The 20,197-nt window shown below is 41.0% G+C and overlaps 1 protein-coding gene across 1 annotated transcript in view; it reads right to left on the bottom strand.

Moving 5' to 3' along the window:
• LOC102995597 (selection and upkeep of intraepithelial T-cells protein 8-like) overlaps positions 1-19,425 on the bottom strand; it is a 48,681-nt gene extending 29,256 nt beyond the window's left edge. The window contains 2 exon segments of the mRNA XM_024119962.1: positions 18,160-18,252; positions 19,071-19,425. Of these exon segments, the coding sequence (XP_023975730.1) occupies positions 18,160-18,252; positions 19,071-19,425 (448 nt within the window).
• Positions 19,426-20,197: the final 772 nt, after the last annotated feature.

The following is a 20,197-nucleotide window of genomic DNA, read 5'->3' as shown; positions in this document are numbered from 1 at the left end:
TATGGAGGTTCCTTAAAAAACTAAAAATAGAACTACCATATGACCCAGCAATCCCACTACTGGGCATATACCCTGAGAAAACCATAATTCAAGAAGAGTCATGTACCACAATGTTCATTGCAGCACTATTTACAATAGCCAGGACATGGAAACAACCTACGTGTCCATTGACAGATGAATGGATATAGAAGATGTGGCGCATATATACAATGGAATATTACTCAGCCATAATAAGAAACGGAATTGAATTATTTGTAGTGAGGCAGATGGACCTCAAATCTGTCATACAGAGTGAAGTAAGTCAGAAAGAGTAAAACAAATACTGTCTGCTAACATATATATATGGAATATAAAAAAAAAAGGTTCTGAAGGACCTAGGGGCAGGAGAGGAATAAAGATGCAGACATAGAGAATCAACTTGAAGACACGGGGGGGGAAGGGTAAACTGGGACCAAGTGAGAGAGTGACATTGATATATGTATATACTACCAAATGTAAAATAGATAGCTAGTGGGAAGCAGCCGCATAGCACAGGGAAATCCTCTCAGTGCTTTTTGACTACCTAGAGGGATGGGATAGGGAGGGTGGGAGGCAACGCAAGAGGGAGGGTATATGGGCTTATATGTGTACGTATAGCTGATTCACTTTGTTATACAGCAGAAACTGACACAACATTGTAAAGCAATTTTACTCCAATAAAGAGGTTAAAAAAAAAAAGAAACGAAATTGAGTTATTTGTAGTGAGGTGGATACACCTAGAGTCTGTCATACAGAGTGAAGTAAGTCAGAGAAAAACAAATACCGTATGCTAATACATATATATGGAATCTAAAAAAAAAAAGGTTCTGAAGAACCTAGGGGCAGGACAGGAATAAAGATGCAGATGTAGAGAATGGACTTGAGGACACAGGGAGGGGGAAGTGTAAGCTGGGACGAAATGAGGTAGTGGCATGGACATATATACACTTCCAAATGTAAAATAGATAAGTTAGTGGGAAACAGCCGCCTAGCACAGTGAGATCAGCTCGGTGCTTTGTGACCACCTAGAGGTGTGGGATAAGGAGGGTGGGAGGGAGACGCAAGAGGGAGGAGGTGTGGTGATATATGTATATGTATAGCTGATTCACTTTGTTATAAAGCAGAAACTAACACACCATTGTGGAGCAATTATACTCCAATCAACATGTTAAAAAATAATAAAAAAAGAGTTAATAGTTAAGTACAAGTTCTCTTTCCCCAAAGCTTTTGACAGAAATGTTGCCTCTTGGTACTGACAAAGATTCTTTGCTTGATCAAACTTTAGTCAGGGTCTTGAGCCTTTCCTAGACCCATGTGTGCACGTCCTTGTAAAATCCAGTTTTAGCAAGAACCCTGCTAAATCAGTTAACCAAAAACCCCCACCCTCGATATGTGATATCCTCAATATCTGATGAGGTTCCTCATCCTCCACCATCCCCAACATGATGCCTGATCACCCTGACCTGTCTTCATTCAGCAAAAATCCAGTTAGTTGGTTTAGCCAGGATCCCCCTTACTCCTGATATTTCCTCTTAGAGATTTTCTATTCACTGACTTCCATCCTGCTCCTTGGTTATAAATTCCCACTTGCCCATGTTATATTTGGAGTTGAGCCCAATCTTTCTCCTTCACTTTAAAATTCCATTCCATCCTACTGGATAGTCCTGAATAAACTCTGTCTTACCATCTTTAAGAAGTGTCATTGAATATTTTTTCTCTAACAGTACCATGGTGGTTTCCTTGGAGAGAGAGTTTGGTACTTAATCCCAGCGGTCTTCAATATTTTGCTTACATATCCTCTAAAAGGATTTGAGTATAATCCCTATAATCCCTTAATCATTTATGTTAATATCTAAAATTTTATACAAGTTAAAATACTTGCAAGAGGTATAATTTCTAGAGTTTTATAAGTATTGATATTTTAAAATAAGGCTTCCCCAGAAGATTTTATATCAATATGAATATGTTAGTTTTGAAAATTTTTTATTTATAACCCTATTATAACTTCTGCAACAAAATTATAAATTAGTTTTACACTTATGACCATAAGATTAAAAATTCTGTATTAATTTATTATTATAATTTTTATCAGAACACAGTTGATAAAACATTGCAAATATATTATCAATTTTGATAAATATTGATAATATCAAACATAGAAAGTAAAATTTTATTAGAAACATACCTTTCAATAAGATGACTAGACTGTTTTTAAAAATAAATTTATCCTTGGATTAATATTATTTATGGCTAGAATGAAACAGGGTTTGGCAGCAATTCTGTGTGTATCTGTGGTGGCTGATTTTATGTGTAAGCTTAGCTAGACCAAGTTATTTGGTGAAACACCAGTTTAGATGTTGATGTGAAGGTATTTTTTAGATGTGATTAATATTTAAATCAGTAGACTTTAAGAAAAGTAGAATACCCTCTACAATGTAGGTGGACATTATCCAATCAGTGGAAGAGCTTAAGAACAAAGACTAAGGTTTCCCTAAGAAGAAGCAATTCTGGCTCATGGCTGTAATGTAGAAACCCTGCTTCTCTTTCCAGTTTGCTGACCTGTCCTGCAGATTTTGGATTCAAGACTGCAGTATCAACTCTTCCCTGGACCTGCAGCCTGCTGGCCTGCCTCACAGATTTTGAACTTGCCAGACCCATGACTCATGGGAATCTCATGACTCAATTCCTCTAATATATATATTTATATACATATATTCATATATATATTTGAAGAGATGACAGATAGATAGACTGACCAATACATATCAAAAATGGAAATTAATATAATTACCTCTCCTTCACCCAAATAATAGAAGGATTGGGAACACTTTTCTGTCCCTGTATTAAGTAATACTGAGATCACATAAAAATAGCTATGTGCTTAAGGAAATCTTTGCTCCTAAAATTAAGACAGTGAACCCACAAAGATAGTTTACTTATCAAGACTAACAACTTTTTCATCAAGACTTTAAGACTCTTACCTCACTGTTCCCATCACTCCAGAGTTCTTCTCAAACCTCACCATTTATCACCAGGAAAGACCCACCTTAAAATCATTGAACCCAAAACCTAAAACCCTAAAAATAACCTTGTTCCATTTTCTGGATTAGCAGTTTCTCTCTCTGTTGGTCATTTGGGAACCTGAGATTGACATCTCTTATTGTATATTTACAGATATAAATGCTGATAAAAGTTTCTGAGAAACGAGCAATATCACTCTGTTTCTAAAACTCTGCTCGAGAAGATAAACTAAGACAGAAGTTATTTCTTCAAAAAGATACAATTGAGGAACCTTAGACAATACTGATCAGGGAAAAAAAAACTAAGTACGAATCAACAATACTAAGAATGAAAATCACAATTTAATTGCAAAATCAGAGAAAAAAATAAAGATAATAAGATTGAAACAATGATTGCATACCAATATATTTGAAAATAGATAAAATGAGAAAATTCATAAGCAAGAATCAACTCATTATGGCAGAGACTACAAATTTTTCTACAATATTTGTTATCCTTTTCTTCTATTTATTAAAACCTTTGATTTTTTAGGTGAATACATAGCTAAATGGAATATAAACCGCATCGTTCAGCATCACTTGTAGACTTGTAGACTGATGAGACTAAGTCCCGGCCAATTAAATATAAGCGTTAATGATGGTCCTGCTCCAAGGAAGTATCTACAGAGAGAGGATGTGTTCACTTTACCTTGGTTTGGGTACTTTCATGAACCACAAGTTGGAACCCATATACTAAGAATGGAAAAAAACAAAACTGAAGAAATTACTGGTGATTGTGGAATGGACTTCCTGCATTAGTGAGAGAAAAAAAAGAAATTGCCATCTTGTTTAAGCCGTGATTACTTAGAGTTTACTGTCTTCTGCATCTAACCCAATCCTAGAAAAACCCAAAATTGATGAATTGGATTTGGATTAAAAACTTCTTATCAACAACACCATTATGAAACTAAATGGAAAAGCCTTCAACCAGAAGAAAATATTTGCAACACACACATCTGGCAAAGGGTTTATATTCAGAATATATAAATAACTTTTATAACTCAATAATAATTTTTAAAACAATCCAATTTAGAAAAATTTAAACAAATACTTCAAAAAAGAAGATGTATGAATGGCCAGTAAGTACTCTAAAATGTGAGCAACATTACTAGGTATTAAGGAATTGCAAAGTAAAACTATATCAAGATTTCACCTCAGAGTCACTGAAATAGCTAAAATGAAAACACTGACAACATGATATGTTGCCAAGGATGTGATAACTGGAACTCCCATACACTGCTGTTGTGTCTAAGATTTGCAGTTTCTTATAAAGTATACATCTACCCAATGACCCCAAAATTCTACTCTCAGGCATTAATCCAAGAGAAATGAAAACATATCCACAAATCTCTTTGTATAAGAATGTTCATAGTAGTTGTATGGTCAGGCCACTTGACGGCTGTCCTCCTGCTCTCTGTATATCCCCTGCTCCATCAGGTCCTGCTTCATCTACACCCTACTCACATGGCTGACCTTCCTACATACTTGCCCAGGCCCCAGCTAATGATTGTTCTAGCTTTAGGTCAGAACTCTCCACTATGCTTATCAAAGGGGTGGTTAGGGGCATGCCCCTCTGCTGGTTTCCCTGGTAACCAATGAGCCCACCTGATAGCAATTCCCCCTATAACTGGTAATCTCCCCCTGCCTCCTGGGAGCGAAGACTGACAACATGTCCTGCCCTGTCATCCACAGTGCATGGTGGGGTGTAGCTCCAGGACCTTGCTTCAGACGTGTAAGCTCCCCCATCCATTAAACCACTGATGTGTCTGTTGCTGACTCCAGGCTCTTTCTTCAGTCTTGAAGCTGGGCAAGTACAGACCTTGCAGGCCTGCAGAACGCAAACCAACAGTAATCTTATTCATAATAGACAAAAACTAGGAATAGTCCAGGTGCCATCAACAATCAAATGTGGTGTATTCTGACAATGGAATACTACTCAGCAGCAACAAAGGAAAACTAATGATACTCGCAACAATGTGAGTGAATGTCAAAACATTATGCTGAATAAGAGGCAAGACACCAGAAAAGATGTACAGTATGATTCCAAGTGTATGAACTTCTAGAACAGGCAAAGCTGATCTACGTTGTAAAATGGTAGAGTGGTAGTCACTGGAGGAGTGAGGGGTTGACTAGAAGGGATAAGAGAACTCTCTAGGATAATGGAAATGTGCTATAGGACACAATTAACAGGCATATGCATTTTTCAAAATTCATTGAACTGCACATTTTTTGTCTACTTGTTTCACTGTAGTATTAAATTATACCTTGATTATAAACACGGGAATGATTCTCCTGATTACCCCCATTTTTCAGGGGTGGGGAAAGATAAATTCGTTGATAATCAGTTGGCTCAGAACAGGAATTTTTCCACTTCTCACTAATTTTTTCTTTCCCTTGGGGATGTTTACCTGTCTCTATGTTACGTTAGAATTTCCTTGACAATTACCAGAACCCATTCCTGAAGTATGAGTGGGAAAGATACAAAGGATAAAGGTGAAAATATTGACTAGGGGAAAGCTTAGAGAATTTTGTTTTTGAACATTGGCCAGAAGCAAAAATAAACCACGATAAGTTGTTCACGTATGAAAAGATTCTCAATAAAGAAAATCCCAAGGAAATGCAAAAATTAAACAAAACAAAAAACCCCTGGAACTGATAAGCAGTTATAACAAGGTTGTAGGATACATGGTTAATATACAGAAATCAATTGCTTTTGATTCTATCTTTGCAATTTCCTGTGAATATGTAATTATTTAAAAATAAAAATTCTTAAGTGGAAAAATTTATCTACTCTCATAAACTACAAATATCTGTAACCTTGCCTACTTTTGATAAATTAAAAGCTGATAATTCATTGAATGACATCAAGAATTGCTGCTCCACCCTATGAGATTTATTGATGGGACATAAGCCAAGAAATCCACAAAGATATCTGAAAAATAAGATAATTTATTTTAAAATTAACTTATACGGAAACACACACATCTGCAGCCCCACCTCTCAAAGAAAATTACTGGTAATGTAAGTAGCTTTTGGCAGGAAAGAGCTTTTTGCAGGAAAGAGCTCTCTACGGGAGGCCTCTTTGTCTTGTCACTAACTTTAAACCAGGCACCCCCATCTCCAGCCCCAGCACACCTTTCACATCTTTTGATCACACAATACCTTGTCTAATCTGTTGGTTCTTTCTGTAGATCAAAGAAGTAGAAATAAGAATAAGTAATTAACAGATGACCAGATCTCTTCCCTAGCTTCCCATTCAGTAACCTGGTGAACAAACTGTATGAACAAGACAGCATCTAAAGAAAAAGTACAAGATATCAACAAGCCTGCACACAGTGGGGGATGGAGACTACACTGACCAGGGCCCTATCTCAATGATGAACTGAGATTACTTCCCTTTTTCCCTTTAAAAACTTTCATGGCCAGGCAGGATCTTCGGGGGTGGTTTTGCGGGGACACTGAATCCACCATCTCCCCAGATTGCTGGCATTCTGATTAAAAGCAACTTTCCTTTCTACCAACAACTACTTCTCGGGTATTGTTGTACCAGCAGCAAGCAGCCAGTCCTGATTCGGTATCCGTAACATTTTGGTATATTTTCATCCAGTATTGCATGTGTGCTAAAAAATGAGTGCTTACAAACTTTAGCATGCATGAGAATCACCTAGAGAATTTGTTAAAACACAAACCACTGGGCTCCACCCACAGAGTTTCTGATTCAGTAGATCTAAGTAGAGTCCAAGAATCTGCATTTCCGAGAAGTTCCCAGGTAACATTGATACTATTGAGATAGAGACTACACCTTTAGAATAAGTGATAAACACCATAATTATATTCTCCTAAATAAAACTAAACTAAGTGAGAAATAAAAGATGAAGGCAGATTGTGCATTAAAATGTCATCTTTATAAATCATTGGTATAAAATAAAGTTAGCATATGTGAATGGGTGGGTGGACAATCTAATGATGAATTCCAGTATTGGGCTGATTTATCTGCCCAATTACAGGCAGTGATAGCCTGCTCCCATTGAGACAGAGACTTAACTGCTAAACTTGCTTCATGGCTGAAAGCAATTGAGAACACATGTTTCCTAGGGTTTGCCTATTCCTTAGATAGGTGGGAAGAAGTTTCAGGAAGACACATCTCAGTTCCTGATCCCAAATTTATACCATGGAAGCATAGTGAGTAGTAAGTGAGGAGGTAGAGAGAGGCCACAGGTATTACTCTAGTAACAGAAAAAGCTGCTTTAACAAGGAAGTAAACCTCAGCTGTTGGGAGAATCACAGCCCTTACAACCACCACTGCCATCCCTCCTGCCCTCCCCCAATACTGGTAAACACTTAAGTCTTTCCAGTGGCCCATTGTTGTCAATAGGTTATAAGGATATCCACGTACTTCAACTGGTATATCTGCATCTCTGGTTATTTGGCTAGGAATAATTCCTAGAAGTGTGAAATTACTGGGCTAGTAATTTAAGGCTTTTCATACATATTGTCCAGTTGTCTTCCAGAAAGGATGTAGAGATTTACACTTCCGCCACCACTACTCATGGCACAGTACTGCAGTGTAAGCAAGAAATAAACCTCTGTGTGTCAAACCAGTGAGATGAGACTGGTGTTCAGTGTTTTAGAAACATTATTTTGATGTATACTCACTGCTGCCCAGTGAAATGGAAACTATTATTAACACCACTTTACAGTGGCAAAAACAGGTTTTCAAACAGGATTGTTTGAAATCACACAGCTGGTAAGTAGCTGAGTGGACACTCAAATTTAGTTTCCTCTGACTCCACTCATCATGCTTTGGATCACAATTGGGTTGAAAAGAGATTTACAGAGATTACATCATGGCTTGAAGTCAAGTGAGGTATAAGAGGCATAGGTTCTATGAGAATCCTGCTGGTGAAGAGTCCCAGCTCCTTTAGGGCTCTATGTGTTTATCCACTTATCATCTACTCATTAAGATTAAATTCCTGGGACCCAGGGTAGCCTGGCAGGGGAGAACATGGTCATTGGCAAAGTAGATGGCTCCTTAGGACAGCCTGGAAAAAGTCCTCCGTCCCCCTTTGCATGACACTCTAAAAGCCTTCCCACCTCCTCCACCTACTCCTTTGCCCTTTGCCAATGCCTAAGCCTTCCCAGCCATGATTCAAGGTTTCCCTCCCACACCACCCTGAGAAATTAAAAGGGAATGGAAGATCAATATGACATACTTTCCTAGAAGCGAAATCTGATAGCATGAAAGTCTTTCACTCTAGAAAGAAAGTTCAGTCATTCTTTCAATAATTAGTTATTGACTATATGTCTGGCATTATGCTAGGGATAATATGATGAGCAGAATCAGGCCAGTCCCTCCTCTGTGTAGTTTATGGGAAGAATATGAATCTATGAGAGCACAAAGCAAGGTGTGTACAGGAAAGTTCACTGGACAAAAGCAGCAGCATGTGAAAAGGCCCCGCAGTGGAAGGCCATAGCATGTTGCCAGGAAACAAAAGACTACAGTGAGTGGAGAGTGAAAAAGAGGGAGCTTTGGGGCAAATGAAGCTGCAGGGTAAACCACATAGGCACCAGTGAACTGTGCTGACATTCCTGGAAAAACACTGGTAGGTTCTAAGCAGAGAGTAGGTTGCATGACATGCTCAGAGTTACATTTGAAAAGGTCTTTCTGGCTTTAGTGTGGAGAACGGATTGGTGGAGGGAAGAAAGGCCAGGTCAGTGGAACTGCAAGCACTTAAGTCACTTAAAAACACTCCCTCTGGCCTGCTCCAGGACACACCCTTCGGCAGGACATAGCTGAGGTGAGGACTTGACCTCACCCTCAAGCAGCTCTAGGTCTTTCCCTCTGTCCACGTGTGTCTTTGGCCCATCTGCTGCTGCTTTGGGGAGACACCCCTTGGGACTGAGCCTGATAAATAAACCCTGGCTTTCATAATCGTCTGTTCATTTCTCTAAGCAGCGATCTGCCTTTAGGGGGAAAATAGTACAGGACAATCACCTCCCCCCCACACACCCCCATCACATTTAATTTTTTTAACTTAAAAATGCTAAACCAGGGCTTCCCTGGTGGCGCAGCGGTTGCGCGTCCGCCTGCCGATGCAGGGGAACCGGGTTCGCGCCCCGGTCTGGGAGGATCCCACATGCCGCGGAGCGGCTGGGCCCGTGAGCCATGGCCGCTGGGCCTGCGCGTCTGGAGCCTGTCCTCCGCAACGGGAGAGGCCACAGCAGAGGGAGGCCCGCATACCACAAAAAAAAAAAAAAAAAAAAAAAATGCTAAACCAGTTTTTAAAGAAACATTCTATATTTCCAGCAGAAAAGCCAGGCTACCACTGGGTTTATTCACAGCCAGGACTCCACTTCACACCATAAGTCACTGTAGATTTTGTAGTACCCATTTAAGTAGCAAGTGTAAAAGTGATTCTATCGGCTCTGATGTGGGGAATGTATGACCAGTGAGAGCAGTGGTTTATTCACCATAAAATCCCTACAGCAAGCACTAAATAAGTTTGACTGAGACTGAAATTACCAAGTAAAACATTCCTTTCCTTTTCAACTTGGTTTTCCTGAGGCTAAATGCTACACTTTATAGCTCTCATAATTAAATACAGTCTTGATAGAGTCAAATCAATTACAGAAGACAATAACTTCTTGGCTTTTGATTCTCTGAATAGCAATTTAGTTCTCTTTACCAAATAGAATAACCCTTTAGCCAATGTCTTTATTTAGATCATGCAGTACATTTGTTAGGAACATGGCCAAGAATAGAGCTGAATGGTTAAGTCGCTAGAGACCTGCCTCTAGGTTGTCATAGTAGCATCAACTATCACAAGCCCACCAAACATACCATCGTGTCTCCAAGAGATTATGGAAAATGTTTTTGAAATTCCAACATGAAAAACTTTGTCTGCTGATCCCACCACATATTTGATGCCAAAGAACTTGATTGTTCCATCAGTAGATTCTCTTACATCTGTTGAAAATACAGGCAAAAGAGTGAGTCTAACACGACTTGAACTTCATGGTTCCCATCATTCCCCATGTCTCTCTCCCAGTATCCACAGTTCATCTTTAAGAAGCTGGGAGTCAGTCTCCTTTGATATTTATGTGTACAAGGGTGTATGCTTGCACTCCATGAATTTACCCACCTTGAAGGGAGACACCCTCTCTCCCGCCCCTGCTGCCCTCCAACCTGGGCTCCACATCCCTCCAGTCCTGTTGGGGACTCTTTAGTCTCCCTCCCAGACCAGTGGTTTTAGATGATGTTGTTCCAATCCCCTCTTCTTGGTCTCAGCCAAACCTGTTACAAAGGAGAGGCCAAACCCAAATTTTGGTTAATTACAATGTTAATGAGCAGAAAAAGCCCCCAAGATTTCTTGCCTCACTGATTAATGCTATCCTTTTGCTTGGACTCTGTCTTCTCTCCTTTTCTACTAAAACCCTACTTATTCTTCCTGCTAGCTGAAACCCAAACTCCTTTAGAAAGCTTGAATAGTATCCTCACTCGATGTGATATAGTCCTCTTTTAAGTTCCTCATAAGCATTATACAAAGATTTTAGGGTAAGGCATCCATCTAGGTTGGCATCTAAATTGTCATAAATAAACCATTTGGTCACTCTGCATCTTGGTTTCCTCATCTGCAAAATCTCATAGGGATGCCCTGAGACCTAAATCACACTATAAAGTGTTTTGCCACTGGTTAGGCACTCAAAAGTGGAAGCAACCATCAGTATGATTTATATCTCTTACTGTAGTAATTAGGCTTGCCTATATTATAGTGTTTATGAATTCATCTTTGCTTCCTCGCCCACTTCCCACCCCTCCTCCACTGTGAGCTCCTTGGGAGACAACTTCACTAATTAATCTTAGCTCAGCCTCAGAAAGAGGCTGGGATGGAGAGTGTTCATTCATTCCTAGATAAACTGAAGTTGTCTGGAATTCTGTGCTGTCCAATCCAGAACCTTCTACCCATATGTAGCTAAATATTTATATTCAAATTAATTACCATTAAATTAAGTTAAAAAATTTGTTCATCAGTTGTACTAGTCACATTTCGAGTGTTCAATAGCCCTATGTGGTTAATAGCTACCATTTTGGACAACACAGGTTTGGAATATTTCCATCATAGCTGAAAGTTCTATTGGAACACACTAGTCTAAATGCTAAATACAGAGACATATTGTCAAACAACAGCTCAGATTTCCAGCTGCCCACACAATCCCCACCGATGCTAAACACTGCAGGCAGATGGGGTCACACATAAGATAGTGTATGAAGTGCCACCAAAGGCTTTACTCCTCATCACTAAAGGTAAACTACAGTGGAAGATGCTGAAATCTGCTCTATTGCCCCAGCTTGTGTCCAACTCTTGATATTGCACATTCATAGTAAGTGATTCATAGTGATAAACGCCTACATTAAGAAAAAAATCTCAAGTAAAGAATCTAATGTTATACCTCAAGTGACTAGAAAAAGAAGAACAAAATAAGCCCAAAGTTATTATAAGGAAGGGAATAACAAAGAGTAGAGCAGAAATAAATTAAATAGAGAATAGAAATGCAATAGAAAAATCAACAAAACTGAGAGTTGGTTTTTTGAAAAGATAACAGAATTGACAAATCTTTAGCTAGAATAACTAAGGAAAAGGGAAAGAAGACTCAAATAAATAACATCATAAGTGAAAGAGGAAACATTACAACAGACACTACAGAAATACAAAGACCATAAGAGGCTTCTATGAACAATTATATGCTAACAAATTGGATAACCTAGAAGAAATGAATAAACTCCTAGAAACATACAACCTACAAAGCCTGAATCAGGAAGAAATCAAAAAATTAGAACAGACCAATAATGAGTAAGGAGATTGAATCAATAATCAAAAATCTCCCAACAAAGAAAACAGCAGAATCAAATGACTTCACTGGTGAATTCTACCAAATATTTAAAGAAGAATTACTACCAATCCTTCTCAAACTCTTCCCAAAAATCAAAGAGAAAGGGACACTTCTAGACTCATTTTTCAAGGCTTGCATGACCCTAATACCAGAGCCAGATGAGGTCACTACAATAACAGAAAATTACAGGCTGATATCCCTGATGAACATAAATGCAAAAATCCTCAGCAAAATACTAGCAAACCAAATTCAAAAGCACATTAAAAGGACCATACACCATGATCAAGTGGGATTTATCCCTGGGATGCAAGGATGATCCAATATATGCAAATCAATAAAAGTGATCCATCACATTAACAAAATAAAAGATAAAAATTATATGATTATTTCAATAGGTGCAGGAAAAGCATTTGACTAAATTCAACACCCTTTCATGATAAAAAAAAAAAAACTCTCAACAAATCAAGTCTAGATAAAAATGTATCTCAACATCCTTTTGTGATAAAAATTCTCAACAAGTTAGATATAAATGAAATGCACCTCAAAAAATCAGGTAAAGCACTTCCCTGGTGGCGCAGTGGTTCCAATGCAGGGGTCACGGGTTCGTGCCCTGGTCTGGGTAGATCCCACATGCCGCGGAGCGGCTAGGCCTGTGAGCCATGGCTGCTGAGCCTGCACGTCCGGAGCCTGTGCTCCGCAACGGGAGAGGCCACAACAGTGAGAGGTCTGCATACCAAAAAAAAAAAAAGAAAAAAAAATCAGGTAAAAATTGAATGTATTCTACCTTAACATAATAAAGACCTTGAACTTAGCCCACAGCTAACAGAAGTATTCAACAGTGAAAAGCTCAAAACTTTTCCTCTAAGATTAGGAACAAGACAGGGATGTCCACTCTCACCACTTCTACTCAACATAGTACTGGAGTCCTAGCCAGAGCAACTAGACAGGAAAAAGAAATAAAAGACATCCAAATCAGAAAGGAAGAAGTAAAATGCCTCTGTTTGCAGATAACATGATCTTATATATGGAAAACCCTAAAGATGCCACCAAAAAATTATTAGAATAATAGATGCATTTTGTAGAGTTTCAGGTTACAAAGTCAACATACAAAACTTTGTTGCATTTCTCTACACTAAAAACGAACTATCTGAAAAAATAAATTAAGAAAAAAATCCCATTTATAATAGTATCAAAAAGAATAAAATACTTAGGAATAAACTTAACCAAGGACGTGAAAGATCTGTACACTGGAAACTATAAAACGTTGACAGAAGAAATTGAAGAAGACACAAATGGGAAAATATGCCATGTTAATAGATTGGAAGAATTAATATTGTTAAAATGTCCATACTACCCAAAGCAGTCTCTAGATTAAATGCAATTTCTATAAAAATTCTAATGGCATTTTTCACAGAAATTTAAAAAATCCTAAAATTCATATGGAACCACAAAAGAGCCCAAATAGTTAAAGTTTTGTTCTTGGGTAAGAAGAACAAAACTGGAGGTATCACACGTCCTGATTTCAAACCATACTATAAAGCTATAGGAATGAAAACAGTGTGGTATTGGCATTAAAACAGACACACAAATCAATGGAACAGAATAGGGAGCCCAGAAATAAACCCACACATATACAGTCAATTAATTTTTGACAAACACCAAGAACACAAGTGGGGAAAGGATAGTCTCTTCCACAGACGGTGTTTGGAAAATTGGATATTCACATGCCAAAGTGTGAAATTGGAGCCTTATCTTACATCATGCCCCTCCCAAATCAATTCAAAATTGGTTAAAGCCTTAAAGGAAAGATTTAAAATTGTAAAGCTCTAGAAGAAAACAGAGACAATCTCCTTGACATTTGTCTTGGCAATTTTTGAATCTTGTTGCCAAAAGCATAGGCAATGAAAGCAAAAATAAATAATCAGGACTATATCAAAACTATTATATCCATTAAAGGGTTAATATCCAAAATGCATAAGGAAACCTTACAACTCAATAGCAAAAAACAAAAAAAAACAAAACAAAAAAACCCCAAAATCCCACAAAAGCCCAATTTAAAAATGGGCAAAAGACCTCAATAGACATTTCCTTCCCTCCTCCCCCCCAAAATGAGCAAAGTACCTGAATAGACATTTTTCCAAAAAAGACATACAAAGGCCAACAGGTTTATGAAAAGATCCTCAACACCACTGATCGGAGAAATGCAAATCAAAACCACAATGAGATATCACATTACACCTGATGGGATGTCTATTATCAAAAAGACATGAGATGGTGTTGTTGAAGATGTTGAGGATATACACCATTAGTGGGAATGTAAATTGGTACAACCATTATGGAAAACAGTGTTGAGGTACCTCAAAAAATTAAAATTAGAGCTCCCATGTGACCTAGCAATCCTACTTTGGGTATATATCTGAAGGAAACAAAATCAGTATCTCAAAAAGATATCTGCACTCTTGTGTCCCCTGCAGCATTATTCACAATAGCCAAGATATGGAAACAACCTAAGTGTCCACCAGTGGATGAATGGGTAAAGAAAATGTGATATATAGATACACCCCCCCACACAGACACACACACACACACACACACACACACGGGAATATTGTTCTTCAAGAAAGAAGGGACTCCTACCATTTGTGACAACAAGGATGAACTTGAAGGGCATTATGTTCAGTGTAATAATCCATACAGAGAAAGACAAGTACCACATGCTATCACTTGTACGTGGAACCAAAAATAAGTTGAACTCATAGAAATAGAGAATAGAATGGCGGTTCCCAGAGACTGGGGGATGGAGGAAATGGAGACAGGTTTGTCAAGGCTACACTTTCAGTTGTAAGATGCATGAGTTCTGAGTGTCTAACATAAAGTATGATGACTATAGCTAATAATACTGTGTTGCATACCTGAAGTTTGCTAAGAGAGTAGATATTAAGCGTTCTCACCAAAACAAAAGGGTAACTATGTGAGGTGATAGATGTGTTAATTAACTTGATTGTGGGACAAATTTCACAATGTATACTTATATGAAATCATTGCGCTGTACACTTTAAATATAGTACAAGTTTATTTGTCAATTATACATCAATAAAGTTGGGGGGGGGAAGTATGACTAATTCTTGCAGGTCCACAGCCCCACAGAATCTGTAAAGGAAGCAATAATGTGGGCTTACACAAAGCGACTTCTTAAATGCAGCAGACTCTGAATACTTCCTTTCCATGTCAAGGGCTAATGAAACACACACATGAATCTCTCCATCCTCCGGACTCACATCTCACTTAAAGTCAGGATAGTCATGGGCATTCACCAGGCATTTTACCCTTGACTACCTCATACAGCCGCTAGTCCTCATAACAATCTCGAAGGCTGCAGGATTATTTTTACTAGATTAGAAAAGAGAGACTTGGAGAGGGAAAAGCAATTTGCCAAGGTCACACAGTAAGATGAGGAATAGAGAATCAAGCCCAGGTTTGACTGACTCCAAATGCCTGGCTCTTTTCTCTGGCTCCAGTTCTAGCTGAAACTTCCTGTGGGAAGGGCTTTGATCTCCACCTTCTTCGGAACCAAGACAGTTGCAGCCCGGAGCTAGGAGGTGCAAATTCCTGAGGTTTAGCACAGATTGCATCTGTCTTTGTCCGATATCCACTTGCAAAATGATAACAAGCTGTTGGAGACAGATGGACTGAGAGTCTCTGAGATTCAGAGAGAATGTGTGCTGTCAAAGGGTAGAGAGGGTCAGAAAAAGACATCCACATAGAGTTTTATAATTTTAGAGATTTATAGAAAGTCAGCATTTCAAGGAGTTTCAGAATATTTTAGCGAGATAATTGGTGTCCCAAGTTTCAGAGAGATACAGAAAGCTATAGATATTTGCATATTTCAGAGATATATTGGGAGACTTGATCAGAGAATGTGAAAAAAAGAAAATCAGAGCAAGATTGAAAGACTTTTCTGACACACTGGCTCCTATGTGCCAGGAATGTCTCAGAGAACTTTTGACATATTACTGCAATTGAAAAGCCCCGTGAATCTCTCATCTATCTACAGATATTGTGTGTGGAGGTTTACCTCTGATTATAACATGGGTGTGGAGGGAGTGAAGAAAGGATAGTCACCTACTGGATTCTCTGCCCAGAGGGACGGTGAAATGGAAGATGCTAAAATTTGTCCTATGTCTCCCCCCTGTGGCCATCCATTGTACTGCACATTCTGAAAAGTAGGCTCTTTCAGGGCCCCAGTCCCAGACCCGCCAGGGTCCAAATTACCTGCTCTACAAGTCTAGGTCTTAAAAGATAATTCACACATGAATATCTCCCTTCTCTGAATTCCTATCTCAGTTTAAACAGTTATAGTTGTGTGCATTCAGCCTGCTTTTGCCACTTAACCACCAACAGAGCATTTCCCATGGATCCAGTAGTGAGCAAAGTGTTTTCTATTCTCTCCTTTAATATTCACAACAAGCAAGCCAGGTATCCTGAGCACTTGCCTACAGTCACACACTTAATAAGTTGAAGTGTTGTCATTCAAACCTACCTCTGTCTTACTTCAAGTCCCTCATTCTTTTCTCTGTTTCCACCTCTAATCTCTCAGCTGAATTCCCTTAAAGGAAGGCATCCAGGCTCCGCTTTATTTCTGCCAGTCACAGGCCAAGCACAGGGTTGGATAGACAGTATAAACTTGGTGAATGCTGATAATTTAAAACTAATTGATGGACTTCCCTGGTGGCGCAGTGGTTAAGAATCCACCTGCCAGTGCAGGGGACAGGTGTTCGAGCCCTGGTCCGGGAAGATCCCACATGCCGCGGAGCAACTAAGCCTGTGCGCCACAACTACTGAGGCTGTGCTCTAGAGCCCGCGAGCCACAACTACTGAAACCCGCAACAAGAGAAGCCACCTCAGTGAGAAGCCCATGCACCACAACGAAGAGTAGCCCCCGCTCACCACAACCAGAGAAAGCCCGCGTGCAACAACGAAGACCCAACGCTGCCAAAAGTAAATAAATAAATACTTTTAAAAAGCAAAAACTAATTGATGATCGATTGATTGATCATTAATTGATCATTATTGATCAATGCCTTATTGGGGTCAGTGACTGCTTAGAAAGCTATCCTAAGACAAGCCAGATGGTTTTCCTGAAACCTAACAGGCTCGAGGAGGCCACTGAGATATGGTATACCTCCATTTGCTGCATGATACAAAGGCAATTTTTTTCCCATCCCATTTGCCGCCATCAGGATACAGAGGAGCCAGGAGCCCTACAGAAGTTGGTAAACTTCCAGAGATAATTCCTGCAGAGAAAGGAGAGGAGGGATGAGTGTCACAGACTAGCCAGAGCAGAGTCTTGGCTTCACGCAGTGGAGGCTAACAGAGAAAGCATTACACACCTTACAAGGGGCAAATCTCTCCCTTGGTGAGACTCCCTCTCTCCAGTTGTTGAGACACGATGCCGACAGCTCCTCACAGGTGACCAGGCTTGTAGCTGCAGAATAAAATCCAGGTCGAGGGGCCTGGTCTAGCCTGGAAGGTAGTGGGCCCCAGCCAGGGTCTGGAGCAGTGGGAGTGGTCTGGAGAGCCCCCCAGAACCCCGTGCAGGAGGAGGTCCAGCTTAGACATCAGGAGACTGCGCTCAAGTCTCGCTCCGATACATACTTGCCTTGGACAGACGCTGGAACTCAATGAGCCTCAGTTTTGCCACAGGAAAAATAGGATCGTAACTTGCTTTCCATGAAAAAAGAAGTAATGCTTTCTTATCTCAGAGCCTACACTTTTAGCTGTGCTACCACATCCCATCAAACATAAACACCAATGTCCTTCGTCTGAGGTTCGAACTCAGCCCGAATTCTCCAACCCCATCTCTGGTTCCAGACAGAAAATCGGAGGCTGGAAGAACCTGAAATGGAACGTCACACACCTTGAAGGATTGGCTGCCCGGGCTCTGGGGTCAGAGAGCTGTCTGTGCTAGCAACCCTCCAGCCATCACACTATATTCTAAGACTTGTGTAAAGACAGCCCATGAGGTCCTCAAGAGGGATTGGATCTGGTTTCTCTCCGAGTACCCGGTGCTTTCTGCACACACAGCAGGTGTCTGCTGGATGCTTCTTGAGGGAATTGTGAGGAAGGAGCCCAAGCTCTACCATTTCCAAGAAGCCCTGGGGCAAGATGATGAAGAGGAAAGAGCACTAACCTTGTAGCTGGCAACCTTGAGTGCCCATCTCGGCCCTGCCATAACTCACTCTGTGGCCTCGGAAAACTTGCTGACTTCTCAGAGCCTCTGTTCCTTCAATTGTGAAGTGGGGATAATGCCTCTTATTCCCAAGTGCCACGCAGGGCTAGTGGGTGAAGATAGTAAGAGAAGGGTGTGCCATTTAGACTATAAAGTGTGGCATGGCTGGGGCTCCTAATGTCCCCCCAGAATCCATTCTTCTCTGTTAATGAGTAAAAAACCCAGAATCTTGACAGGGCACAGGCACACCCCAAAGCATGATAGCATTTCCTGTCTTTCCCTGTAGCTAGGTGTGATCACATGACTAAGTTCTGGGCAACAGGATATTAGCAGAAGTGTCGTGTGCCATTTCCAGGAAATGTACACTGGAGTATAGAGGCAATGGCTGGAATTCCATTTTAAACAATGAGATGGAAGACGGTAGAACAGCAAGAAAAAAGGAGTTGAGATCTCTTAAAAAATTATGAACCACCTTACCGGTCCGGTTTTGTGTATCTCTAGACATGAATGTGAAAAAAAACTTTCTTATTTAAGCAACTTTTAAGTTGCAAGTATATCACAGCCAAACTTAACCCTAGCTGATATATGTGGTATGGCTAGTGACAACTGGCATGGTTTTGAGCTTTTGAGTTTAGGAAGAGCTTGCATGGGAAAGGAGGAAACTGATGTAACATGCATTCATTCATTTATTTGATGAAAATGTAGTGAGGATCTACGGTGTGCCAGGCCCTGTGCCATGTGCTAGAGACAGAAGTGAACCCGATAAAGCCCCTGCTTTCCAGGAGTCCCCCACGAGCAGGGGCAACGGACAAGCAATTATAGCACAGTTGGTAGGAGTTACAATGGAGTGGGGGAAAGGCAACCGTGGGTACCAAGTAACCCAGAATCCAGAAAAGGACATGGCGGGGGCGGGGACGGGCCGGCGGAAGAGGAGCATATGAGCCCAGGTCCCAGGCTCTGCCTCCAGTTGCTAATCCCAGGATCCTCTGAATCTCCTTGGCCTGTTTCCCGCGTGAGGCGGCAGAGAACTCGCCGCCTGTTTAGTCTCTCCCCAGCAAGATCCGGATGTTCGCTGGCGAGCGCTCCAGAGCCTTGCTTGGGTGGCTGCAGGCTCTGCTTTCTGAGGAGGACGTGGCAAGGTGGGTGGCAGTGGCTCAGGCATGAAGCCACCCCTCGACCCCACTTGGGGCCTCTTGGGGCTCTGGAATTTGTCAGGACCAAGGACATCTCCAGGGACCTGACCGCTCTAGGTGAACACCAGGGCAGAGTCCCACAGAGCCATCTCGCCACACAGAGCACAGTGCCAGCGACAGCGCTCGTGATAGAGCAGCCCTGCGCCGGCCGAGGGCTCCGTGCCTCGCACACACGCCTCAGGCTTTATACCTCAGGATGCCTCTGTGAGGTCAACTTCGTTATCCCCACTCCACATACAAGGACAAGGAGGCTGAGAGCACAACTCATGAGTACCAGGGCCAGGCGGGGTCCAGGGGTGCCTGGCCTAAAGCTATGGACCCGAGCCCTCACTGTTCTCCCACTTTTCAATCACAGCTCCAGCTGGATCCCACTTCTCCCAGGACTCTTAGATCCGAAAGGCTAGAGGAGACCAGGTCAATAATTCGCTTTGCGGCACTTTAGCGCTCCAAGGTCATGACAAGCTAGTCCAGACATCTCGTTTCACAGGTGAGGAACGGCGCTCGCAGTGATGTGTGCCACGTGCATCCATGCGTTTGGGGTCACCAACGTGCCGGTGGCAGAAGCAAAGCTCTCCGGCTCCCGGGCCACACCTGCTTCCTCTGCGCCACTGCTGCCTTCTGCCACTTGTGATCTGCTGTTTGCTCTTGGATTGAGCTCCGGTTCCTCATAAAAGTGATGTCTGCAGAGAAGACAGCCGATGTCAGGCACTCACCACCCTCCCGCGGTCCTTTCCCTGAATCCTCGGGGAGCCCCCAGGCTGCTCGGGGTCTTAGCTCACAGGGACCCGTCAGAGCCACTGCCGCCC

The sequence above is a fragment of the Physeter macrocephalus genome, chromosome 4 (assembly GCF_002837175.3).
Source record: "Physeter macrocephalus isolate SW-GA chromosome 4, ASM283717v5, whole genome shotgun sequence".
NCBI lineage: Eukaryota > Metazoa > Chordata > Mammalia > Artiodactyla > Physeteridae > Physeter > Physeter macrocephalus.
This window is presented reverse-complemented; position numbering and strand designations above follow the sequence as displayed.